Source organism: Coffea arabica, chromosome 2e (genome assembly GCF_036785885.1).
Source record: "Coffea arabica cultivar ET-39 chromosome 2e, Coffea Arabica ET-39 HiFi, whole genome shotgun sequence".
NCBI classification, from domain to species: domain Eukaryota; kingdom Viridiplantae; phylum Streptophyta; class Magnoliopsida; order Gentianales; family Rubiaceae; genus Coffea; species Coffea arabica.
In genome coordinates this window covers 13585731-13612575 of record NC_092313.1, presented here as the reverse complement: position 1 = coordinate 13612575, position 26845 = coordinate 13585731, and the positions used below count along the sequence as shown (strand labels likewise).

The following is a 26845-nucleotide window of genomic DNA, read 5'->3' as shown; positions in this document are numbered from 1 at the left end:
GAACAACTGTCAAAGAGAGGACTAACACAAGAAAAAATATAACCCCTTTAGAAAGTCACATGATACTCTCTCAACCTATGTTTTCAGAACCGGACCGGATAGCGACTCGGCCGAGGTCAGGGGTCAGGGGTCAATGGGTTCGACCGGGGGTCGATAGGGGTCGAACCGGATGACGTCATAAATAAAAATTATTTTAAAATTAAAATGTTATATATATAATATCTAATAATATATTGATATTAATAAAGGCATATTCATATATATTTGATGTTTCAAATATATTTAACAAGAAAATACAAAGAAATTAGAACAATCAAGTAGCAATTTATATTATTTAATAAATATTAACAAGTTTAGAATTAAAATTATGAATTTAATTGAAAAATAACATCAAATTTTAGGACAATATTTATAAAGTATCAAATATTTGAGGTATATCAATAAGTTTTAACAATTTAGGGGGTCAAAACATAATATTAAAAAGTTTGAATTTATTTTTTAAAAAAATACTGTTGAACCGGAAAAACCGGTTTTTTCCCGGTCAAACCCGGTCAAACCCGGTTTTTGACCGGCTTTGACCGGGTTTTAAATTTCCGGTTTTCTAATGTGACTCGGACCGGCTACCTGGCCGGTTCCCGGTTCAACCGGTTCGACCGGCCGGTCCGGTCCGAGTTTGAAAACAGAGCTCTCAACCAGCCAAAGGGACCAGTCTCGTCTGTATCCATATTTCATAATGGAAGAATTATTGCTTTATTATGAGCACAAGTGGACTGTCCGTCCAACGTTGAATTTCAATCTTTGGATTACCTATTTAACTCTTTGAAACAACTGAAAACTTGATCCCCTTTTCTTTGAGTTGAAACTTCGATCACAAACGACCAGAAAATAATACAAGTTTTAGTTCTCCTTGCTTGCCCTCCCATCGGCCAACTATATCCCTCCCTCTTCTCTTTCCTACATCTTTTCTTCACTTTGACAATAGAACTTATATCTTGCTTAAGCTCAGAATTTTGGAAGTTCGAGTGAGCCCAATTGACAGAGTATATAACTCGTCATCGACATCAATTCTATTAATCATCTGAGAAAAGTTTTGGAAGCTGTGGAGTAGTTGATAATCATCTCAAGCAAGTGCTGGTGTTGGAAGCTCAGGAATCAAGAAATTAATTCGCTGAATGGTTTGTATCTACGGATTGATGAATTCTGTTGGTTATACTTGCCTTCTTTAAACTGTTTTCCTTCTTCTAGAGAAATTTTGATTGATTTAGGGGTTGCATGAATCACGGGTTTCTGCTAATTACTTTTCGTTTGAGCCATAATAGTTACCTTCTGATTAGGTTGGTCTTTTATTTATTTTATTATTTTTTTGTGTGTTGGGGGGGGGGGGGGGAATGATCCAGACATCCGACAAATTACAAGGAAAATGAACACATAAAATTTGAAGATATTTCCTACTTCTATATCTCAGTTTTGCGGTCTAAAAGCCCACCTCTAGAGGGTTTCACCTTGCAAGTAAAGGGTTTCATTTCCTCCTGCTTGCTTGTTCCTTTCTGTGTTTCTTCCTTTCTTGTATGACTTTTAATCTTAGGATTACAGGTCAAATATTTGTAACTAGTTCACTTGATCATGATTTAGAATTCATACATCAGAAAAAAAAACATGAAAGGCAAATAAAAGATGAGAGATTGGTAATATTCTTACACGGTCAAGCTGTTAGACAAGTATGAGCTTTTGCGTGATTGAAAATTAATCATGACTAGGAAACTTGAGGAAATATATCACAGTAGGTGTTGGAAATTGATTGCTTCATGAAAGAGGTTCCATATCAACGTATGTACTCATTTATAACCTTCTGAACTTTTCTTCTACATCACATTATACTGACCCAAAACTGAAAGGCTATCTCCCTTCTCTTCTCCATTTTTCTCTTCTTGTTTGAGTTTCTCTCAAGAATAAAGAAGTTCCTTCTTATTTTTAAGGTTTCATGCCTTCTTTTGCACTCATCTAATCAGGTAAAAGTACTATTTCTAGGTTAATACCCTTTGCTTATATAGTAATTGAAGCTTACGTGGTCATCCGTATTCTACTTTCTGTTCTGTTGAAATTTCAATGTTTTTTTTCTTGTTATTAAAGTTTACGAATGAACTTGCACCATAGGGCAATAATCTATTCTTTGCCTGTGAATTCTCGGGAAGGTAGTAGGTAGATGAGCCCATGAATGAAGGATATTTTAGTTGCTTGCTACTTGACAAAAAATTGTTTTGTTTTTTCTTGACCATCTTCTTGTTCCCATGGGAGGAGATAGGATGATTAGAAATTCGAATGATAGCCCTCCTACACTACTAACTAGTAATCGGACCATTAACACCTATATAGATATTCATCCTTCTTAATCTTACTATGAGATTAAAAGATCATTAGGTATCGGTGTAATCACAAAGATTATTTTGGATAGTTGTTCGATGACGTCACAGACAGATTTTGTAAAAGTGTAAATAGAGTAGTTGAAAATCTTACTTCTATTACTGCTTCAAGTTCCTCAATTTTAGTCATGTTATATCATATTGTCGTTAACATATTGTTGAATATTTCTGAATTATCTACTGAAAACGAATGAAAACGCTTGCATTCCTGCAATATAAAACCCTAATGATCCATGCATACCTCACATTGGAACATACTCAGAGAGACTTAATATTTTCTTACATGATCAACACTTCATTTTCCCCCAAAACTAACTTATTGCATTGATGGCACTTAATTTCTCTAGGTAACACCGGCAACAATGCCGTTATTATCTTGTTGGGTGCTCTGCGTTGAAAGTTATTAGTATTGAATAGGGAAAAGACTGATGACCATACAATGAAAGGATGTACATCCAAAAAAACACAAAATTCAGCTAATAACCTCACCTTGGTGTATCTTCCTTTATGTAGAAGAAAAACTAAATTTACGAGTAATGAGTGCTCATTGGGCACTCGTTACAAGACGTTTCGTGTATTAGTTTTGAGTTAATCCTATATATGCTGACATTATATATATTATCATAGTTGAATGTATGATACATACAAAATGTGGGTTTCAAATTCAAATTTAGATTATGTGACATACATCTAATGATGAAAGTGTATACACTGTCAGTGTATAGAAGATTAATCCATTATTTTTTTTAGAAAAGTATAGTTAATTTGAAAAAAATTTCCATATGTGGGGAGTCCATTAATTATGATGGATGATGTGTATTAACATGCTAGGTTAAATATAATTTAGATGTTTAACGCTTACCCAATGTGTATCCATTAATATTTTAATTTATTAATTGCCCAATTGCTTCTTCCAATTTTTGATCTGGATAATTAATTACTTTTCACTTCTTGAACATGTGTAGCCATAAATGTCAACTAAAAGTGCAACTACTTTAGCTGAAGAGTTCAATTGTGAAGCGATGGTTGAAGATTCTGGTGTCAATGCAAAATTAAAGAGCGATAGAAATGAGGATGATACAGCACAGACATCACCAGACTCTTCACTGAATATCTCATCCATTGATTTGAATGAAGAAGCAAGCAGCAATGTAGATGAGGAAACCAGTAGTGAGGTTCCTGACTTGAGTCTTGTGGATTGCGAGAAATCAAGCGAAGGAAACTCAGAAAATTATTGTACATCTGTCGAACGAAATGAGAAAAAGGTTCGTCAATATAATCGATCTAAACTGCCGAGGCTCAGATGGACACCTGATCTCCATCTCTCTTTTGTGCATGCAATTGAAAGATTAGGTGGTCAAGAAAGTAAGAAAAAGAACTTCGCTACTGTTTTGCTTTTTCCAAGTCCGTTATTTGTCATGAAGTTTTGTCCTAGTTAAGATTCCTAAACATATAGCAATGGCCACTCATGGAATTAAATTAACTTTTCTTGGCCAGGAGCAACTCCAAAACTGGTGCTCCAATTAATGAACCTTCGAGGACTAAGCATTGCTCATGTAAAAAGTCACTTGCAGGTATAGAAAGTGCTCCTTTTTGCTACAATTAGTTCTACTAGTGTCTTTTGCTACTTCTGCATCCTTCATTTCCCTGATCACTTCCCCTTGATTTCAGATGTATCGTAGCAAGAAACTCGATGAATCTGGACAAGGTAACTCTAACTTTCTTCACTGTTCATGCTTTCAACCACTAGCTGCATAAAAGTCTTGATAGTTAGAATGACTAGTTTGTTTTGTATTGACAGTAATAGGTCTAGCTAAAAGAGGGATGCAAGGAAAAGGTCCCTTTTCAGGGCGAATGGACCAAATGTGTAGCCCTGTTGACCAGTTCAGATACCAGAATGGTGCAATTGTTGTAGCCTCCAACCCCAACGGGGGAAACAACATTGTTAATATTCTTAATAATGCATCACTCCAATCTCCTTATGAGGCTAAATCTCTCTCTTCGAGGTAATCAGTTGATAAACCTAATTAGTGGTGATCAAAGGCAATGAAACTTGGTCCAAGTTACTAATTAACTTCTCTTTCTTCATTCTCCTGTTTCCAGATTCCAGCAGTGGTCTTACTATCAAGATAGTATGATGAAAAGTCAAGGCAAGTCTTGCAATTCAAGCATATTTCATGCCATGCATGGAGCCACAAGATATGGTCCCATTAGACCTAGCAGTTTTCTTGAAGAAAAAAGATGGCCACCACGTGAATTCAGTTCACATCACTTGAAAGAGAAAAGGGTCGACCCTACAGCTAGCAAATGGGCCAATGCTCCTTTTCAACCACTCTATAATCAATTTCATCAACCGGAAAATTCAGCCGGGGCAACCTACTTCATGCAGCGAGCTAACTGGAATCGTAGGGATAGCTTGACAGCTGAAAGGGTTGAAACGAACGGAAATAATCCTGCCAACATCGTGAAAATTGAGTCCCCGTACAGGCATCAGGTAATGCCCCATTTTCTGCTGTAAACATTCTTTCACCATTGGTCCAATTATTTGAATATGCATTCTTTAATCTTACTGAATTTTCCCTTCCTTCTGTTCAGATGATGAATGAGCATAAGATCCTGGATGGCAAAGAGTGGTTGCCTGATTTACAACTCAGTTTAAGCCGAAGTCTTGGGAACTACAAGGACATGGCGCAAAATAAGGGTGAATCGGATGTTAACACAAGGCTTTCTCTTTCTCTCTGAAACCTTGATCCCCCAGTGCAATCTAGCTTGTAAAATGCACAGACACTAGCAAAGGAGATGATGTACACAGTATACTCACACAAACTATTGGTAAACACCTAGATAGATTGGGTTTACGGCCTTACTTGCGATTCATGTGGTATATTCAAGAGACTCTCCATACTTTTTCCACATTCTCGTACATCATCGCCATGATCATGTGATTCTTGACTATACCACACGATTTACAAGTAGACCTTTAAACTGAGTCTATCTAAATGTTTTTCAAAACTAGTGGTCTTGGCTAGAAGGAGACTGAGTACTTGAGGTCTCACTCGCACACTTAGCTTAGGGTGTGAGATCTTCTAGTGGTACTTGTGTCGGATAGCCTTTATAACTTTAGACGAAGAACTTCTGTACGGCTTCTCTTTTGAGCTCCATCCTCTCTCTCTCTCTCTCTCTCTCTCTCTCTCTCTCTCTCTCTGGAAGGCCGTTTAGTATGTTGAATCAAAATAAAAGCCATATAGTGGTTGTCATCACTTGCCTAAGATGGATAAATATCAAGACGATGAATATATACTCTATAGATTACTAATTTCTATGCAAATAACTTCTTAAAACTTCAGCATGATTATATAGTTTCAATTCGTAGTTTGAGAAGTCATTCTAGATTCAAGTTTTAGCTTATGCAATTATCTATGAATTTTCACTTAAATCATAGCCTCATAGGATTTGGTAGTTTAGCAGAAAAGTGTGTATCGCAGTACGCTACAAGCCGACTGTTGGATGAATATGGTGATGTTAGATACTACCTTCACACGGTAAGTTTCAATCAAGCATAAGTTAGATATATATAGATATATATTGTCTTTCAAAAAATTTCATTATGTAAATTTTTTTTTTTATACTATGGGTTGTGAACCGCATTTTCCTAGCTAACAACGATCCTTTCTTCCTTTCCACAAACATTTAGCTACGACAAATCTGTCTGTCACTCTCTCCAACATCCAATGATTGTGCTTAGTAAATTCAAATTGGTTGTGATGAACATTATTGGTCACCACCTTTCTAAACTTGTAATTTTGTTTTCTCAAGAGATGGTTCTCAATTTAAATTGGGTTTTGCATGTCCCGTTTGCTTGCAAAAATTTGATTTATCTTGAGACCAGAAAATAACACTTTCCGTGAAACTTTTGCACCACAATAAATGATGGCGTGTTTCCTTTCAAAAAGAAGACATGAAAGTGGTTGTTACTACTTACTACAAAGGACTTAGCAATAGGAGACCTCTTTTTGTCATAGGCAGTCCCTTTTGTTTAGAGGCGGCAAAATGGACAGAATAGGTGGGTTTGCTTGGATTTGAAATGGAACCGAGTCAATAGGTTTGAGCATAAACTTATTCATACGTATTTTGGGATTAAGTTGGACGGGATCACTTTGGAATAGATTTATATTGATCCTGTCCAATACCCAAATCTATTTTTTTATATTTTTTCCTTTAATTCTTTTTTTTTATTTTTTATATAACTTTAATATATTTGATTTATTAAATTTCTTTTGATCTTATTGTGAATTTATATTTTCTTGAATTCATTGTTGCATCAAATAGGGAATATAATGCAATTTCCGGCAAAACCATATCACCTGCAATGTTTTGACTAGGGATGTACGCGAGCCGAGCTACTCGCGAGTAGCTCGGTCAACGACTCGGCTCGAACTCGGTCAACCCGAGTTCGAGCCGAGTTTCGAGTAACTCGAATGAAAATCGAGTCGAGTTTCGAGTCGAAATAGCCCAGCTCGAGTCGAGTCGAGTAGCTCGACGAGCCGGAGTTATTTAAATAATATATTTATAATTTAAATAATATATATGTATTATAATTATAAAATGACCATTATGGGTATAAGTTATATGAAATTTACAATATATCCTTCTTTATAATAAAATCCTATAATGGCAAAAAAGTAATAACATAATTGTAAAAAGACCTAAAATGAAAAAAATTTTCGAGCCTCGAGCCTAAAGGAAATTTTTCGAGTCGAGTCTCGAGTATCGATTTTTTGGGCTCGCTCGAGCTCGAGTCGAGCTCGAGCTTTGGTGTATATGAGTTGAGTCGAGCTCGAGTATAGCAATACTCGAGCTCGACTCGGCTCGATTACACCCCTAGTTTTGACCACCAAATTCCCAGATAGTAAACCTCATGGTCTTGTACTCCAGGCTTCCACATTAAATCCTGGTATTTTTTTGAAAAAACAAATCACTATTAGAATTCAACAAAATGTTTTGATGACTCCACATATGCAACCAATAGGCTATGCTAATCAAACAGATGACAATGAACAGAGCTGAATAGAACACATCAGTGGCTGATAATCAAATTAGTGTGAATAGTTTCTGTTCATCTGTAGATCTGCATGGTGAAAAAAATAAACCACCATAAAAATTGATTTTTGACTCAGCACGTAGCAGCATTGGGTAATCAGATTAGTCCACTGAGCCTGAATAGCATTGATTTATACTCTAGAATGATCAACAGTTGCTTAAAAAGACGTAACATTTTGGTAAGAATGAACATATCTTCTCCCTAAATTTTTGGATAAATTAAATTTTTTGGTAAGATATTTGGACCTAATGGGTATCAAAGTATCTGTATTTCCCAAAATTAACCATCAATTAATGAGTATAATTGGGATATATCTCATTTCAACTCCAATATCAAAATTACAATACCCATTCCGCCCAAAGTCCCTCTGGGCATGGGTAGCCCATTAGGATTTGGAACAAATTGCCACATTTACTTTTATTCATCATATCTCTCTCTAGAATTTTACTACATACCCACTGGCATGCTCGATTCAGATATTATTATATTTTTTCAGTGCTTAAGATTCAGTAAATTAATTGTTTTAGTATTCAGATTTTAAATTTCATATTTAGTTTTATCAAACGGAATCTAAGACTTCTAAAATCACAATCTTTTTTTTTATTCTACAATCACAACCTTTAATTTCATTCAAAAAATTTTAAGTATTTATTTTGTAATTTTTCTGTTAGTTTCAAAAAATATTCCCACCTAATTCCTTTTCTCAAATGGGTCAATCGGATCAACCTTCCTTGACACAAATGGGGCTTCTAAAACATTAAACATCTGAGCCCCGAAAAGATTGAACGGAACAAGTTTTATTCCTGTTGCACGCTGCAGTTTGTTATTTGGGTTTTGTCTTGATCACGTAGATCCTTTCTGCAATAAACATTTCATCTAAATTTATTTTGTTTCTGTATAAATGTCTTGGAAAATTAAATCTGTACAAAATATGATTATGTAAAAACTTGAAATTGGGTGCAAAAATTGAGAAGTCTAAACAAGATTAAAATTAGTAAACTTTACAGCTTAACCAAAACTGATGGTCAACTACGACAAAATTCGTGGGATGACTATGGAGTTTATGAGAGTAATATAGCTAAGTCCATTTCTGAATAGGGATTTTGAAATTGCCCTATTGAGGACTTTTTTTTTTTTTTTCTTTTTTAATTGGAGCGTCCCAAGCCTCAATAAACAACTCTCTTCCCTGAAATTTCCCACAGCGGTGTTTTAAAAATTGTGGGCCGGCAGTGAATATGTATAGTCTATTATGGGCTGATAATGTCAGATGATGGCCCAACTTTCAGGGCTTTGTTTCAACTCTTTTCGTTTTCTCTCCTTTTTCTGTTTTTTTTTTCCTTTGTGCCATTTTCCGTATAGAAATTTCTTTAAGGATATGTTGTACCAAAGGTGCAGGAAAAGATAATTCTTATTTTCCTCCTCTAAACGATAAAATAAGTAATTCTCTGTGGATTTTAACAGAGTAGAAATTTTAAGGCTTATTCTAGAACATAAATCGATTTTTTAAATAAAGAAAAAAGGGAAAAATATTAGTCATGTTCAGTTAGACTCTTTAGTCATCATGATATAAATGAAGGTTTTAAATATAATGAAGTTATCTAATAAAAATGGATACTAGTTCACAAATTTTCTGTATTTGCCTATATCTATGATCTCTCTCTCTATCTTTTTCTTTTTCTTTTTCTTTATATATTATGGACCAATAGATGTAAGTATCCCTTTTATATCTTGCAATCATTTCAGCAGTGGCACTGAAATAATCATTTCAATATATATGTGTGTGTGAGCGCGCGCGTGTATGTCTGCATAGGGGACAGTCGTGGGAGTTAATTGTTAATTAGAGACTTAAGTACCTTAGCACCATTTTGAATTTATTTGGATAGGATTGTTACGTATGATGCTCTTAAGAACAGTTGAAGAGAAAAAACAAGTACTCCACTTGAAGGAAACATGGTCCACAAACTAACGTTGCATAGGCCACACTTATGCCGAGGCGAGGGAAAGATGGCTTCAAGACTTGGAATTAAGGGGAGCATCTGAGTCCTGGTGTCCTACCTGTCTGCTGTAGAGTGACCAAGTGGCTTGGATATGCTTAAACTCCTGCCATGTTCATTCACATGCTCAAATCATACAATGGAGCCTGGAGTACAATTAAGGCACTGGACCATCATTCAGGATTTGTCACATGGAATTGCTACTCCAGGCTTTCCAGCCCCTGGTGTTTGGATAATGAGACAATGACTGGAGCTGAGTATTGCATTTATGGCCTTCGAGTATAGCTGGTATTCGCCGGCTTTTGAGGTTAATTCTGGGATTAGGTTTATAAAACAACAAAAGTCTGATTCAGGCTGTTGAAAAAAGTATAGCTGGTATTCATTCTGAACAAGCCCACAAGAATTCAGAACTGAACTTAACCCACAAAGTAAATTTAAAATGTGATGCATTAATAATCCAGAGAAAAGAAAAACAAGAATGGCTTTTAATCTTTTTGGTAGAACAAAAAAGGCTTATTAATGTGAGAATCTACCTGTTTAATTGTGTCTTTGAACTGGTAAAGCTACTTGGTGGCACCCCATGCATTCATTTCTAAACTAACATATGCAACTCTTAAATCTCAATCGGTCATCAGTTACTGCAGCATCAACTTCTGCCAAGATAGTCATTGCTGTTGTCAGGGTTTTAGATGTAGCATGCTACCTGTGTAAGCTAAGATGCCAGGAATCTAGTTGCATTGCATGTTCGTGATTTTCAGAATTTCACATACAACGTAGATGCCTGAGATTTTAAGAAATCGCAAGAGTGATCACTTTTTTGAGGGGATTGAGTATATTTGATATTTAAGAACAAGGTTAGGGTTAGATTAAGAGATTGATCTTATATTAAAATACTATTAATGGTTTATCGACATCTGTAACTCTCAAAGTAACATATTCTATAATCTTGATATATTCCCTTCCGGAAATAGTTGACAGTGATAACATGTGGACTTTGTGCAGCAGAATAGTAATATCTTTTGACTTGCTTTCCCATCTGTGGCAAAATTATTGCATTTTCCAGAGTAATAACCAAGCGGGAAGTTTGGAGATGAGAAAAAAGCAGAGGAAAGTGACATCAATGGACAACTAATACCTTTGATCACAGATGTGATTGTAGATATAACATCCAAGCAGATGTTGAAATGGTGCCTATTTGCAGTTGTTAATGGTTATGAACATAGATATTGACTCAGATGAACATAGGCACAGAATTCAGCCAAAGCAGGTACTAGTTACCACATAAAGGTAGATACCACATATTTGGAGAAAGGTTCTTGCTCTTTGATAAAGTATCATAGTACTAGTACTTTCCGTGATGATGCAGCAGCAGCATTGGTCAAATTTCTGATTCTTGTCCAGAAAGCATATGTTAGATTGAAGTATGAAACATCAAGGATCCTCATGACAAACCTTTAAGAAAGATGGAGGGGAAACCATAACTACAGACTCTTGAATTTTACCCATAGGAAGTCTTTGACGAAAATGTGAAAAATGACAAAACACACAGCTACTTCCCAAAGAGTTAATCAGCTCACAGAGAATCAATAAGAAACAAAGAGAAAAGGCGTGTTGCTTTGTCCACTCAAACAAGCACTATGAGAAGGAAGTAAACACTTAAAAGAGCACGAGTCAAGCCAGACTAGTGGAGGTGAAAGTCCAGATATTCAATAAGACCAAATTTTGAAACTGCAATATACATTGCACCAAAAAATACTTGCCACATTCAGCTGAAAAGCAAAACTAATCTTTTCCAAGACAATAAGTACACTGTCATGTGTTTAGAGTTCACAGATTCCATACATCTCTCTCTCTCTCTCTCTCTCTGAGCCGATGTAGTAGGATGATTGGGAATCGGAACAATCAAATCCTTGCAAAACTATGGAAAGATGGAGGCATGAAAATAAAGCCTCAGACTCAGGTGCGATATTTTTTCCAGGAATCAGACAAAAAGTTAAACTTCAACAGGTGTAGCTAAGCACTGCATATTCCACGTACAAGCGAACATACCCTTACTTGAAATAAGTGGTAACTGAGCTCAAGAAATTATGGAGCTGTAGGTAGTAATGTCTAAACAGCACTGATCAAATTTACGATAAAGCTCAAAACCTTGCAGTGACCACTCTGCTTCATATTTTGTTTTGTTTGTGAGAAACACGAGGAAAATTTTCCTGCCAAGACCAATACAAGGGAAAGAAAATCATTTACATTTCATCGTAACATATAAACTAAAACATAGTATCATGAAGTTCAGAATGAGAGTGGCATTACCTCAGAATAGCGATTATGATCGTAACGTAGATGAGAAGTTTTCACGATAGTCTCCCATTTTGTACCAGCCACAGAAGCCTTCTGATCCACATTCTTAGTTTGATAATTCTTCCCAAGGTGTGAATGTGAAAATGGAATACGCAAATTGACTGAAGGCAGTGTACGCCACAGCCAAGATTCAGAAGGTGATTTTGGCAAAGGTGGGTTCAAAGGAGATTGTGGAGTGACAGCATCAATATCTGTTTGGGCTTCCAATTGAGCTTTCACGTCAACGGAATTCGTGTCTTCATTGAACCTTTTAACTAACTGTAAACTCTCTCTTCCATCTACTAGACCTCTGAGATTTGAGATACGAGTGGGAGAAGGTTGAACTTCATGGGCCAACAAGGATGATTTAGGGTCTAACTTGTTTCCTTTCTTGGTGACATCCAACAGTTTTACTTCTCCATTACTGTAAGGAGGTGAAAGTTTTTCTATCTTTTTCCTTTCTGCTGAAATTTTCAAATTCTCACCAGGGGAATTGCCAAGGCTCTCAGATTTTGAAGAAGGTAAATCTTTTTTGAGGTTAACACTAGTGACGGAATCAATATACAATGTCTTCTCAACCACTTCGGTTGGTGAGACTGTATCTTGTTTGTAAATACGAGGTGGCGCTGCATCTAGAAGATTGCTACACTTTCTATAGAGGGAACTGTACTTTTCAGCTGTAACATTGTCAACTTCCTTATGCAAACCAAGAAATCTTGCTCCTTTGCCAAAGGGAGACTGAGGTGATGCATTCCGGTAAGGGGATATTCCCCCACTTCTCGAAGGCCTGCATGGCGATAGTCCTCCTGCCCTGTATGAAGTGTACGAGAACTGTCTAGAATCACTTGGCTTATTTTCAACTTGATGCAGTTCTCGCGATAGAACTCCAGAATGAAATCTTCTCTTATTATTTGCATCAGAAGCTTGCTGCAAAGACACTGAACTATAAGAAACAAATGACAACACTTCCCAGTCACTAAGAGTAAAAAGGTAGATACCATGGTTACCTTATCAAGAGGTCCACTATAGGCCTTTCTGGTTAGCCTTCCAACATCAGTAGGAGGAGATTTAGGAACAGGGGTCCTTGGCTTCATTGCTGGTATAGGATTTAAGAGGCACAAAGATTTCTTGACACATAAACGTGGAAAAATTCCCCAAGTTTTACTTGATCGTTTCTTTGGAATGTCACGATGAGAATCCTCACCTTCACTCTGAACATCTTCTGCAAACTGATTGTAAAATGATATGATGTTAGAACCATAATGATCAAGCAAAGGCTTTCTTTCTCCACTGACCACCTTTCTAGGCTGTTTTGGCGGTTCAGTTGCCGCAGGTTGCTTCTTGGGAATGTATTGAGGTGTCTCTACAACAGCAGCCTTTGCTGCAGGTAAGAACCGGCTCATCATCAAGTCTTTAGTCTGTGGGTCTACACAAAAAGTTCCAGATTGCTTCACATTTGGAACTTCAAAACCGCTCAAACCACTGATACTGCAGTTGAATGAAAATGATGCCGTTGGAGACAGGGCATCCAGTGCATCAGAATAATCATCTGTGCTTTCCAAATCGGATTCCTCATTTCCATATATACTTTCCCTCAAGCTATCGATTAGAGCTGCATGGTCACTCACAGGATACACCTCAGGATGAGGCCTGTGTATATTCTGATCGTTGCATCTTTCACCTGAATAGCGCCTTACAGAATCTGGTAGCCTTCCCGGAGGCAGCCTCGGAGCACTCACTGAGCGCTTAGTAGTCTCCGTCTGTTCATCACCTTCACCTTTGGCCCTTCCAGGAGTCTGCTCCCACACAAATGGAACTGCAGCTGGTTTTGTCAATGCACCTAGTTCCCAGTCTGATTTTGGTACAGGAAGAGAATGCTGTCTAATTGGCCCTGATTTGTGCAACAACTTCCTACTTTTCCCATCTGAAGAGCCTAAATTTGCTGACGAATTCCTAGAAGATAGTAAAGATCCCGAATTCGATGTAGGTTTCCTAACAGATAAGAGTGGTGCATTAAGGTTCAGTTGCTTCTTTTCCATCATGTCTCACTACAAGAAAGATTGACTTCTTCTTCCCCGGGTTTAAGTTCTTACAAACAAAATCACAGGAAAAAGTATCAGATTCAATCTTCAGGCATCCTATAAAAGAAAATGAAATTCAGATTACATATATATGGATTTTACAGTTCTATCTGACCAATTAAGTACAAAAGAAGACAAATTAACTCCCTTTTCCTTTCAAATTCTTCTAATAGTTAAGAAAAGAAATTGAACTGATCCTTCCATCTTTTTTTCACAGCCAGCAAACAGAGGCCTAATAATAAAACGTTAGAACAGATAAAGCACGGCAAACACACCAATTTCCTCGTTCCCTACTTGTTCATCAAGACTTAGTGATCTTTCTCAAAATCACTTGGGAAACAAACTCCTTACTCCAAGTTAAACAATTACAAATGTGAAGAGAATAAAAAGAAGAAGAAGAAGAAGAACAGCTATATGCATTTGCCAGAGTACTGCTATTAGCATTAAGACCAATTATATGAAGTAAATAAAACATGACAAATAAAAATCTCTAAAGGCCCATATGCGCAAGACTACATACGTTTACTCACGAGCAAAACAGAGCCATATCTTTACCAACAAACGGGTACAAGAACTTGTTAGAGTACCCATTCTTAATATGGGCATTCATGTTCGTTTTTTCTTTTTTGTCTTGGATAGCTGTAAGAAAATTATTGACACTGATACCCATTAACCCAAGAAAGTTTATATCATTTTCTACGACTATAAAATATGAAATCCAAGAATTGATCTCCATTTTTAATCCAAGAAAAGTGCCACCAAAACTACAAGACACTCAGGCCAAAAAATGTTCAATAAATCAAGAGAAACTCGGAATGTTAACATAGTCTAATTGACTTCAAACTCGCCCATTCGGGTATCACTGGAATGCTAACATTTCAACAAAAAATTTCAAAAAAGATTGCATTTTTACTCAATGGTAAGTGCTAAGTAGTTCAACTGTTCCCATACCTGAATGTGAAAGGACTAAGGAATGGAAACCCTGAGAAAGAGCCAAGAATGGAGGAGATAGTGAAAATGTGGCCGTGAATGATGCCGAGAGTTGAGGAGGGAAAGAGGGAGAAGAGGGGGTCCTAAACATGCACTAGAAGAAAAACTGAAAAAAAGTCCCAAGTTTTGCTTTTTCTGGGGAGTATTAATTGACGACTAGGGTGGACTGTGGACACTGCTGCAAATGGTGGGGCCTGAAAAGTGAAAGTGAAAGTTCAAGAAAGAGGGAAAGAGATGATTTTTCTTCTTGCTTTCCTTGTCTGTGTGGGATGCGGGCTGAGGAGTGGTTTTCTTTCCAAACTTTTTTTTTGTCCGGGAATGGAGGGGACAAATGTCACGGACAAACCGTTGAGAGAAAAAATGATCGTTGAAAAACAAAACAAACCGCCTTAATTTCGCGGCTAAATCACTCTCACTGCTCTTTTTTTCATCACATGGACAAAGGGTCCCCCGTTCTCAATTAGAGCATGGTGACCGCCGCCGGCGGTTGATGATAGTGTGTGAAAAAGGGGAAAGAGGGAGAGATTTTATTTTATTTTAGTGCGTATTTAAATGTATTTTTGAGGTTGTTTTTGAAGTCATTGTGGATTTCAAATATAAAAACGAATATTTCTAAGACCATAGAATCGGCTCTGTTTTTTATCAGCTGCTTTTCAGTTGATCTTGCGTCGTGCCTATGCCAATCAATAAAAACTGTGTGTATGGTAGAGAAAATGGTACTTATTTCACTGTTTAGAAAATTCCTAGTACTTAATGAAAATATCAATGGTGGATATGACTTTTAAATTCTCAACCAAATGGGTAGATTTTAATGGGCAGAGATTTCAAATCTAGAGTAATTATGACTGGAATAGAAACCCTTTAAAACTATGGATTCTGGTTACTCTCCCCATCATTAAAAATCCTAAAAGATAAACTAATAAATACATTACGATAAATCTGCACTAAAAATGGAAATTACATCCCACGTTTAACAGATGTAAACACATCCAAATGCAGACATTTACGATAGATTTGAAAAATCAGCAAGAATAGCACTTTTAAGCACAAAAAAGATCTTCCAAATCAAAATGAATTAATCCCTCCTGCATTTGTGCAGCTGAGTCAAAAAGATCTTCCCTGCAAAATGAATTAAATTTCACATGAACATCAAGTTGAGTTAATCAAGTGATCTACCAATTACACCCGCAAAATTTGTAATCAGGTTGATTGGTTGTTTGATTCAAATTGAAATTTGGGTTTAGGGATGTAATAATTTCAGTTTTTAAATGTCAAGGACGAAATTGCTTCACTTTAAAAGTAAGGGACGAAAAGAATATTTTTGTGAAATGTGAAGGATGAAACCGATCATTTTCCCTAATAAGTACTATATGAAAAAAGTGGATTGTGTGTTATCAAACTAAAGGGTTTGTTTGGCTGGTGCTGCATGTATGAGTAATGGTGGGTGTCACTGAGTTTCTTTTTTCTTTTTCTTTTTGACAAAATTAACATCGATTTTTGGAAGCATTTAAAGGCAAGAGAAAAGCAGCATATGCATATCAAAATACGGAAAAGATTTTTTTTTTTTTTTGCATGCATTTAAATGCTAGTAAATTAGATATACATTAAGTACACGAATACCATTGACTCCTCTTTCTTGGTATTCCTATAATTCCATTTGAATAAATTGACTCCGTGAGCCAGGACTAGGAGAGCAAAAAAAGGGGAACCGGGAGCATTGCTAGTTCAGTAAGTGGTTGGATTGGACCCCAAAAAATCACAATAATAATAATAATAAAGGAAGGTAATTGATAAATTTGGTTTCAGAAACACAGGAAGGTAGCTTGCTTTGAGGACTTGCTTTTGGAAGTCTAATTATGCAACATAATGAGAGGTAGTCTGTTCATAAATGTGGCAGACTTGGTAAGCAATGAATATGGTGGTTAGCTTTCTTTGAATTATTATTGTTGCCGTGTTTGAACAAATTGAGTCGATATCAGCACTTTATACCTTTGCCAGAAAAGAAAGGAAATGCTATTTCAGAAAGGTACATGCTAAGATAAATAAAACCATCCTCCTAATCTTGTCTGGGATCATAGATTGCTTACTGAAATTCTTACGAATCGTCCTCCAAAACAATCCTTATACATCGATAATAAAATTTAAACACACGATCTTTTACAAATAAATATTCAAACTTGTGTTTTATTCAAATAACCTGTGGTAATTTTGCTTTGGTATTTGACAATAGGCGACAAACTTTTATTTGTTCTGCTCGAACCACAGGAATGTTGGCCTCCTCACATGGGAGTGGTATCTATTAAAGATTAAGCTAGTGACTTGTGTTGGTCCTATTATTGACTTGTGTTGGTCCTATTATTCTATTTGGATTGTGAATTATTAGAGATATTTTTACTGTAGCACTTTTTGTGATGTGATGTATGTGAGATAAAAAGGTAATTGGGAAGGTAAAAAGGTGTATTGGAAATTGTAATGATGATGTAAGCAAATAAATTTGGGGAAATAAAGCCCAATCCAAACAAACACATCATGTTTTCTTAGGTGAAAATGGAGCTTGGTCCACATTTTGGATTATCTCTATGCCTAACGACAATGATTTTAAATCTTAACATCCCACGGCAAGAACATGTTGGATGTAGGCAGAGGTACCGGGATTTTAGGATGTTATACTGCCCAATCTTGGATGCTAGCCAAACATGTAAGATGATAAACCCCTTGATTTCAGCTCATCTGCAATTATAAAATGTCTCGCTACAAAGATCAAGTTTGAGATCTTCTAATTAATTGATACTCTGATATAAAAAGTTAGATTTTTCTAATGGGTCTCCACTAAGTACTATTAACACGCATTTACGTTACGTTTAACTTATCACGTGAATACGTATAATTATCATTATTGCATCCTTTATATTTAAATATATTTATCGAATTAACTACATTTTCTCAAAAGAATTAACACTTGATACCCCTCTTAACAGTATCCAACTATCCATTATGCACCAGTTAGCCAAATCGATAAAAAATTTTACTTTTTAGGCATGACATGGACTAATGGCAAGGTTAGATGATTTTATTTTTTTTTGACAAGTGAAAGGTTTATAATTTAGAACTTCCTACTTACCATTTCTTCTACCTTACAATGCAACCCAACCCCACGGATTTAGATATTTAGCTTGAGACACTTCTTTTTAAGTATCTATTTTGTAGTTTGTGTAGATGTTAAATAGAATTCTTAAAGACCAATAGTTGGCAAAACACATTTGTAGTAGTCTTAAGTTTTAACGACCCTCAAAAAAAAAAAAAAAAGTCTCAAGTCTTAACGTAACAATTTGAGGCCATCTGACCATGTCAGAAATCATAGATTTGAACAAGAATTGAAGCCATATGTTGCCTTCCTCGACGTTGTACACCATCTATATACCAGGAAGACAAGAAGGTAAAGATACAGGATTCAGAGAAAGCAGCAACGAAAGGAGAATTTTGAGAATCCAGCATCCAGAATTTCCGGTCAGAAAAAGCATAAAGAAATTAACAATCCAACATTGTAGCCATTACTTCCAAGTCTTGTGATGTATGCCAACTTCAAGCCTTCACAACTTTTATCAAACAACCTACTGATGAACTGAAAAATAGTATATAATCGAAGAAAAATGAAAACCTTCGAATGGACTCTGGATCAGGGCTTCTTGATTAGTCTTTGTCGAGACTAGTTCAATTGGAGCCATATGTAATTGGGTTCAACCCAATTTTACAAGGTTAGCTCGTCAGCCCACCATGGGCATGGACAGTTTGGAATTTCCCGGTCTTCATCTACCTGCGAGACAGTTTGAAATCCTTTGCTTGTTTTTAAATAATTCACTTTGGTAAACAATTAAAAAATTGGTAATCCTTTGAGGTGTTATCCTTCCAGAATCTCTTTGAAATTCCCCATGGAGCTTTGTCAAATTAGTGGTACTGGATGAATTCCAGCAATCTCATTAACTAATAAAATCGTTCTTGTTTTCTATCAAAAAAACTTTGATAAATAATGAACTTTGAAAATATGTATGAAATAAATAAAGTTAGATTGATGGAAAATCTTTTCTTCTCTCTCTCTTTTCTTTTTGATAAGCAAAATTTCAATGCTTTTATAATGAAAAATCCGGTCAGGAAAAGGGTAGAAGTAGAAAAATTTAGGATGTAATCATATATACGTACAATGGAATGGAAAGCCATGACTATAACTTAGATAACGTATGCAAACATTGATCATCCAAGTATCTTATGTGCTAGTAAAACATTGAAAGAAGTCCAATTGCTATAACAAATATACTTTAATTTCTCTAAGACATGGAACAATATGTGCAAAAAATTGTTGTAGATTCTTGCCTTTTATTTTTGGTGGTCATAGACTCGTAGGAAGTGGAGGTACGACATAGCAGGAAATGTACATGCAAGATGTTTCGTTTTCTTTTTTTTTTTTGTCGAAACGATAGCTTTATAAATTACTCAAACATGTACATATATGGACAAAGGTCCATTCACCAGGACAAAAGTCCTACCAAAACATTAGTGCCTAGCACTTCAAATTGGGATTCACCCATTCCTCATCAACAAAGATATTTAGAGCATACATGCTCAACTTGATACTTCCTACGAATCCTGATTCAACAAAAGAGAAAGTACACTTTTGGAACAGATTACTTATAGATTGTATATCCTCCAGCAGAGTAGCCATCTGTTGATTACTTGTCCTTGTATGTTTTATGCACTCTACCAGCTCACTATCCTCCAGCTCCACTTTAATACATGTCCAGCCTTGATTGATTGCGTTCAATAGTGCAAGTCTCACCGCACCAGCTAGGTCCTGCTTTGTGTCTCCTGACATTCTTTCCCTTAATGCCCAACTCGCTTGTAGACAACCTGCCAAGTCAGTCGCAGTGACTCCAATTCCCACCATTTGTTGCCTTCTGTCTTGGTGAGTGTGGACCTTGATCATCAGCCTGGCTTGGTTCTCACTCTGTCTTTGGTCTTGCTCAGCACATTCCAGTATTTCTATTCCCTGAGTGTTCTTCCTTGTCTCCTTCCCTATGTTGGCCTCATCAAATTCCGTCCAACCTTTCACAGCTTTTTGTATTACTTTATGAGGTTCCTTTTCCTTGCATTCAAACTCCCTCTCGTTTCTGGCCTTCCAAATCTGCCAGAGAATATTTATGGTGAGGTTCGCATGGTCCTCTCCTCCTCTCTCCTCTTGAGCTTCCATGATTGCAGTCCACCATTTCATGAAACAGTTTGATACATGCTGTATGCCATCCCATTGTACAGGCGCTAGCTTCCAAACTTCCTTTACTTTGTTGCATTGTAGCAACATGTGTTCTACTGTTTCATCCTCTTCACCACACGCTGCACATTTAGGATCTCCTTGCTTCGTTCGTCTGTAAATTTCACCTCTCACTGGGAGCCCTCCATGCAGACATTTCCATATAAATACTTTCATTTTTTGGCACACTTTCTGCTTCCAAAGTGATTTCCAAGCTCTCTGTCGCGCCCCACTTTTTGAATGTGTTGTGTGAGATGTGAGTGTGTAGTGTGTGTGTGAACGTGTGCAAAATGAAAATAAAGGCCATGGGACTTGATAATGCGACGGTTTGGCCATATAAAGTTCAAAAAAGGGTTTTTAATGAAAATGGAGTCGCCACTTGGTATAGAGTTAGGGTGTACCAAGTCACCCAAAAAATGATTTTTTGTTTTTGAATGAAAAAAGTAAATAAACCCTTTTAGAGAACTTTTGGGTCTACGTAACCAAAAAAGAGGGATCGGGGGTCACATTTGACGAAGGGGAAGGCAATGATAAAAATCCAAGGCACCCATTCGACCTAGCCAAGGCTAGTTGCGTGACTTAACCCAACTTTTCCTAATTTTTCTACCCAAGGTATGTATCGCGTGTTGGATATGTCTATATGAATGCAAAAATCTAGACCTAGGGGGACATGGGGGAAATCTCTTTTCAAAGGTTGAGTGGTGCCAATCACATTAATTGTGAAGCCCAATAATGATCCTTTGAAGAGGTCACACATAAACCTAAATGACGTAAAAATGGGTGGAATGCATGCCATGTGAAAATGTGAGTTTGTGTGAAGTGAGAAAAATGATAAAAATAATGGGATGTAAGTGGAGGTGTGCAAATGAAGATAAAAGTGTTCGTGTGCAAGTGAAGATAAAAGTGTTCGTGTGCAAGTGAAGGGATATAAAGGTGCACGTGTGCAAATGGAAGGAAAAATGAAAGTGTAATGAGGATATAAAATGGTGGGATGGATTTAAAGTGCATGAGCCTAGGGAATGCATGCATATTGGGCACGGGGAGACCTAAATCGTGACTCAATTTTTCCTTTGATAAAGGGAATACAAGCGTGCTAAGGCTTAGAAAAAGCCACACTCGTCTATATCCCATATTTAAGGGGACCCTTCAAGCAAATGTACCCTATAACTGGCGTGAAATGCAAAAACCTAAAAATGAGGGGAAGAGGGGTTCGAGGAGCATGCCAAATGATAAAACTAAGAAAAATGCATGACATGTAGTGAACATGCAAATATGAACTATCGGAAGGGACGGCCTATTGGGTCTAGCGTTGGACTAGCCCTTTCTATGAATTCCTACTAGCATTGGACTAGTGGAAACGGAGCAAAAAACTACAACTAGCCTTGGACTAGTGCGGTGACGGAAAAGGGGCCACAACTAGCATTGGACTAGTGTAGGGACGTACATTCATCCATCAAGTTCATTTATGACTATAGAAAGCCAGTAGGCATGCAAATCATCTACAAACACGTAGCACATAACACTTAGCATGCTCGACTAGATGCAAAGGCCTAATAAAGCAATTAAACACATAGCAACCAAAACAAGCAATGAAACAAAAGGGGAAGGGGAGAATGGACAAAATGCTCTCCGAGCCCTATCTATTACAAGCCAAGAGGTGTACACATACCCCATTAAAAGAATAAAAGCAAAAGTAAATGAAATAAATGAAAGGAATTAAGAAAAGGCAAAGAAAACGAAGTAGACATGCAATTTTCACTTAGCACGTTGGATCACGTAGGAGAGACAAAAAAGATAAAAGAAGTTATACCTCCCTCGCGATGGTAATCAAATGAAGTAAAAATGGCTTCAAAACAATAAAAAAGTCAAGGTACCACTTTATTTAAGAAAAATTAAAAGAAATGCGCAAAACAAAGCTCACTTGATCATAAAGCCCCTAAAGTCATGTCTTAAATGCAATTGAAACAAAGCATGGTAGTTAATTGAAGCAAATAAGCAATGAAGTTGCACGAATTAAAATTACCAAGGACCAAATTGATGAAATTATTTAATTGATTGGGTTCTAGTGAAATAAAGGAGAGACTTGGGGGGTTAAAGTGTAATTTTTCAGAAGTTATTTTCATGCAAAAACCATGCAATCACGTAGAAGGCCTTCCGCAATTCTGGTTTCCTTTCCTATATGATATGCTGTGTTTCATTATTAACCAAATGCATCACCAAACAAACATCAACAACCACAAAACATCACTCCTAATCATCAACCAATTCGAGTGACACTTCCATTACAAGACTAAAACAGAAAATCTGGATTGGTGGCTACCAGAGATACAAGAAATATCAACCAAAGAAAGGAGTAAAGTGCTGCAATTTCTGCCGTGAATTCCTTTCCAGTTCGTCATGCGAGTATGCTCACCAAATGTCAAGATTTTCACTAACAATCATTGACTAAACATGCAACTTCATGGAAGGGTGGAAACAAAGAATTGGGGCTGACCATCAAAGATGAAAGTAAACAGCAAAACAGCAATAGAAGGAGAGAAAGGAAATGCCGCAAGTTTCTGCAATTCTTCCCAGCCGAGACTTTTTTTGCTTTTTCATCATGTAAACAAGCTCATCAAACACTGGGATTCTAACTATCAATTATCACCTGAAACATGCAATCTTGTTGCAGGATTGAAGCCAAGAATTTTGAGCTAATCATCAAGGATGAAAGGTAAACAGCAAACGAAGGGAGAATGAAAAGTGCAGCAGCTGTTTTCATAACAGCAAAACGAAGGTGCAGCCAAGTATTTTTATGCTCTTGAAAAATTTGAATCTGATCAAGATGAAACAATCATCCCCTAGCTGGTAACCTGAATGCTATAAACGCAAGACACGAAAACATGAAGAACAGAAATGTGGTCCTCACGAGCTGTGAACCGTGGTGCAGCACCTCGACAGCAAAGGTTCCAGCTAATCATGGAATTCACAGTTTAATGCAGCAACAGAATTACAGAAATTCGGTCATTCAATCATGCGAACCTCAAGCAAGAAAATTTCTGCAATATTCCTACTATCATTTTTCGATTTATTCCACTCAAACATACTTCACAAAGTTAAACCACAACTAGTAAGACAATCAGCCACAACCCATTAAAATCCACAACCCAATGTAGTTAAACTCATGCGCACATACTGTATCAATCAAGCTACAAGTAAAACCCCAAATGGAGGTCCCAAAACCCAGGTCAAGACCACGATTTTCCCAGCTAAAACAGAAAAACTAAGCCTTCAAGGGAACCTCCTAAACACAGACCATGAAAGCAAATAAGATACCAGACCAAAGCTTTAACCCAAGTCGGGCGCAAGGTTAATGCATATTAACTTAGCAGAGAACCAGCAGATGAACCAAACCCAGTTTCGGCCTAGCAGATTTGGGCTTCACTTAACGATAAAAATGAAAAAAGAAAACAGGATAGAAAATTACCCGTTCCACTGCCCTTAAACCGAGACAACGAAACCTAAGGAACCGATGCAAGCTGCGTAGATTTTCTGGAGTGAAACCTGGCGCCCCTTTCGCTTGGCTCAAATTTCAGCAGAGAGGTTCTGAACTTTTCTTTCTTCGCTTTCGATGGAGATTCACGGCTGAAGATGGTATCACAACTTCTCACGAGGGTCAGCAGCTTCAATAGATTCTTGGCTCGCCAAGGAAAAAGCACCAGATTCTGTCTTCCCTCCCTGTTTGGTCGACAGCTTTTCCCCTCAAAGCCTCGCCGCTCATGGATCCTCTTTTCTTGTTTTCTTAGCCCTCCTCTCGGCTGTTTTCTTCCTCCTGTTTGCTAGCTCTCAGTCGCCACCCAAAACTCCCTTTCGGCTTCTTTCTTTGCTCTCCTCAAAATCTTTCTAGCCGTCTGTCTCTGCTTAGCTCCCCCCCGATTCTCTTTTCGTTACTTGTTTTTTAGCCGTCCCTTAATGCTCTCTCCCGTTCTCCCTCACTTAGTTTCCAGCCGCCACCCTCTCTTGCTCTCTTTTCTCTCTTAGAAACCTCAGCCCAGATTTCTCTCCCTTGCTCTCGGTTTTTCCTTCCGTCAGCTCTCTCCTCTAAAAACCCCTGCGGCTGCTGCTTTCCCTTGCTATTTATATGGGAATCCAAGTTCCTAAACCCTCACCCCAATGGTGAGGATGAAAGGCCTCCCTTGCCTTCACATCCAGCCCTCCAAAGTAGCTCCGTGGCTGTCCTTTGCACGCTGCAAAAAATTGCAGCGTGCATGCCGCAACACTTTTTTTTTTTTTTTTGAAATTAATTAAAACAAAATTGATAATAAAAATAAATAAAAATAATTTAATTAACATTGGATAAAAATGATTAAACTAAAAGCAACAAAGTGCAATTTCCATTTTCCTCTTTTCTTTTTCCATTTTTCATTGTTTTTCTTCTTTTCCACTTCTTCTTTTTCCCTCTTTTTCATTTTTCAATTTTTCTTTTTTCTTTTCATTTTTAGATAATGAAACTAAATCCAAAACAACTAAAACATATTTTTTGAACGCTTTTCTTTTTCCTTTGAGAAATTCTACGCTAAAATGGCTAAAATAACTAAAACTAAAAGTAAATAAAACTAATTGTGACAAATAAAAATAGAACAAATAAAAAACAAATAGTAAAAAAAATAAATAATAAAACACCAAAAATTTGGTGTCTACACTCTCTTTATAGATCCTTCATAGCTTGTCCCTGCTTCATCCCTCCTTCCTATACTCTCCAGCTCCTTTTCCTTCAACCAATTCTTATATCCAGATTGAGTAGTGTATTGTCCAGTTTGAGAGTGAATCCAGTAATGCCCATCATCTTTCCCTGTAAAGCTTATAGGTATCCTCAGTATCCTTTCGGCATCTTGCTGGCTGAATATTCTGAATATCAAGACAGCATTCCATCTGTTGTTGATGATAAGATCTGACACATGCTTTAAATGACATCCTGGTGGTCTTGGTGTTGTTGGTTTCCCACTTTTGCTATCTGGAATCCAACAGTCTTCCCAGATACACGTAGCCTTGCCATTTCCTATCTTTCTTTTGATACCCTTCTGACCTTCTTTTCGCACCTCAGCTAGGCTTTGCCAAATCCAAGAAGCATTTTGAGGGACTTTACTGGTGAATAATGATTGCCTGGGGTAGTATTTTTCCTTCAAGACTCTACTGACTAGCAGGTTTGGTTGTGTTAACAGCTTCCAAACTTGCTTGCCCAGTAGAGCTCTATTGAAACCTTGCAAGTCTTTGAATCCCATACCCCCCTTACTTTTGGATTCTGTCATCTTTCTCCATCCAATCCAATGCATCCTTTTCTTTCCTTCTGTCTCCCCCCACCAGTAGTCTGCCATTTTTGCGCTTATGTCCCTGCACATTTTAGAGCTCATCCTGAAACATGACATGGTGTAAGTTGGCATAGCCATAGCTACAGCTTTAAGCATGACTTCTTTCCCTGCTTGGCTTAACAGTTTATTTTTCCAACTCTGCAGTTTCTTATCAACAGCATTCCGTATATACCCAAACACCTGCCCTTTAGATCTTGTTATGATCATAGGGAGGCCTAGGTATTGACCCTGTCCTATCTGCTGAATAGATCCCATAGCTTGGCAGACTTCCTCTATTACAACTTGGGTTGTGTTTTTACTGAAGAACACTGAGGATTTATCCATGTTGATAAGCTGACCAGTTACCTTTTCGTACACCTTGAGAATGCTCATTAGCACCCCAGCTTCCTGACCATTAGCTCTGCAGAATACTAGAGAGTCATCAGCAAAAAACAAATGTGTTATTGCTGGTGCCCCTCTACTGATTTTTATACCTGTCAGTTGCTTCCCCAGCTTAGCTTTCTGAATCAGATTAGACAACCCTTCTGAGCACAACAGAAACAAGTATGGAGAAAGTGGGTCACCTTGTCTTATCCCTCTGGTTGGGGTTATGTACTCCTTCTGGTCACCATTTATGTTGAAGGAGTAGGTGACTGAGCTAATACAGGCTATAATCCATCTTATCCACTTGTAACAGAATCCCATTCTTTCAATTATCACTTTCAAGAAACCCCACTCCACCCTATCGTAGGCCTTTGACATGTCAAGTTTCACTGCCATCATCCCAGCTCTCCCTTGTCTTTTGTTTTTCAAGAAATGCAGCAACTCATGGGAAAGGATGACATTATCTATGATTTGCCTACCTGGGACAAATGCAGACTGGTTTTTGCTAATGCACTTAGATAGGAAAGGTTTAAGCCTATTGACCAGAATTTTTGCAAGGGCTTTGTAGACCACTTGGCATAAGCTGATAGGCCTAAACTGTTTAATCTCTGAAGGGCAGTCTACTTTTGGGATTAAGGAGATGATTGTATGATTAATGGCTTTAAGAATAACATTATTATGGAGAAACCTTGAATCGCACTTACCAGGTCTTGCTTAATAGAGCTCCAGAATTTTTGAAAGAAAAGTGGAGACATGCCATCACTCCCAGGAGCCTTATTAGGTTCCATAAAGAAGAAGGCAGTCTTGATCTCCTCTTCCTCAACATCTTTGGTCAGGTCTCTATTCATTTGCTCTGTTATAGATACAGGGATCCCCTCTAAAATTTCATCAAGCACCACCGACCCTGAACTC

The 26845-nt window shown here is 37.3% G+C and overlaps 3 protein-coding genes across 5 annotated transcripts; 1 reads left to right on the top strand and 2 right to left on the bottom strand.

Moving 5' to 3' along the window:
- Window positions 1–771: 771 nt before the first annotated feature.
- LOC113731085 (uncharacterized) lies at window positions 772–5689 on the top strand. Its single transcript, XM_027256142.2, has 7 exons — window positions 772–1175; window positions 3386–3785; window positions 3918–3994; window positions 4092–4128; window positions 4222–4426; window positions 4524–4914; window positions 5016–5689. The coding sequence occupies exons 2-7, from the start codon at window positions 3392–3394 to the stop codon at window positions 5160–5162; spliced, it is 1251 nt and encodes a 416-aa protein (XP_027111943.1). The 5' UTR covers window positions 772–1175; window positions 3386–3391; the 3' UTR covers window positions 5163–5689.
- Window positions 5690–11200: 5511 nt separating this feature from the next.
- LOC113731084 (uncharacterized) lies at window positions 11201–15043 on the bottom strand. 3 transcript variants are annotated; one of them, XM_027256141.2, is made up of 4 exons: window positions 14885–15043; window positions 12860–13990; window positions 11826–12779; window positions 11201–11725 (listed from the first exon to the last, which is right to left on the bottom strand). In XM_027256141.2, the coding sequence occupies exons 2-4, from the start codon at window positions 13892–13894 to the stop codon at window positions 11684–11686; spliced, it is 2031 nt and encodes a 676-aa protein (XP_027111942.1). In that variant the 5' UTR covers window positions 13895–13990; window positions 14885–15043; the 3' UTR covers window positions 11201–11683. The 3 variants fall into 3 exon arrangements, with proteins under 3 accessions (XP_027111942.1, XP_027111941.1, XP_071935176.1); XM_027256140.2 differs by having other exon boundaries at window positions 12860–13940; XM_072079075.1 differs by lacking the exon at window positions 14885–15043 and adding an exon at window positions 14454–14856 and having other exon boundaries at window positions 12860–13940.
- Window positions 15044–19478: 4435 nt separating this feature from the next.
- LOC140036112 (uncharacterized) lies at window positions 19479–20399 on the bottom strand. The gene has a single exon (XM_072077393.1). It carries the CDS (start codon window positions 20397–20399, stop codon window positions 19479–19481), a length of 921 nt encoding a protein of 306 aa, XP_071933494.1.
- Between the last annotated feature and the right edge of the window lie 6446 nt (window positions 20400–26845).

What these genes read in the sequence shown, in the direction of transcription:
- LOC140036112 (XM_072077393.1), bottom strand. Translation starts at nt 20,399, where the DNA reads ATGAAAGTATTTATATGGAAATGTCTGCATGGAGGGCTCCCAGTGAGA.
- LOC113731085 (XM_027256142.2), top strand. Translation starts at nt 3,392, where the DNA reads ATGTCAACTAAAAGTGCAACTACTTTAGCTGAAGAGTTCAATTGTGAA. An exon ending in AAGATTAGGTGGTCAAGAAA is followed by an intron (nt 3,786 to 3,917) that starts GTAAGAAAAAGA and finishes TTTCTTGGCCAG; the next exon opens with GAGCAACTCCAAAACTGGTG. An exon ending in AGTCCCCGTACAGGCATCAG is followed by an intron (nt 4,915 to 5,015) that starts GTAATGCCCCAT and finishes CCTTCTGTTCAG; the next exon opens with ATGATGAATGAGCATAAGAT.
- LOC113731084 (XM_027256141.2), bottom strand. Translation starts at nt 13,894, where the DNA reads ATGATGGAAAAGAAGCAACTGAACCTTAATGCACCACTCTTATCTGTT. An exon ending in ATAGTGGACCTCTTGATAAG is followed by an intron (nt 12,780 to 12,859) that starts GTAACCATGGTA and finishes GTGTCTTTGCAG; the next exon opens with CAAGCTTCTGATGCAAATAA. An exon ending in ATCATAATCGCTATTCTGAG is followed by an intron (nt 11,726 to 11,825) that starts GTAATGCCACTC and finishes TGGTCTTGGCAG; the next exon opens with GAAAATTTTCCTCGTGTTTC.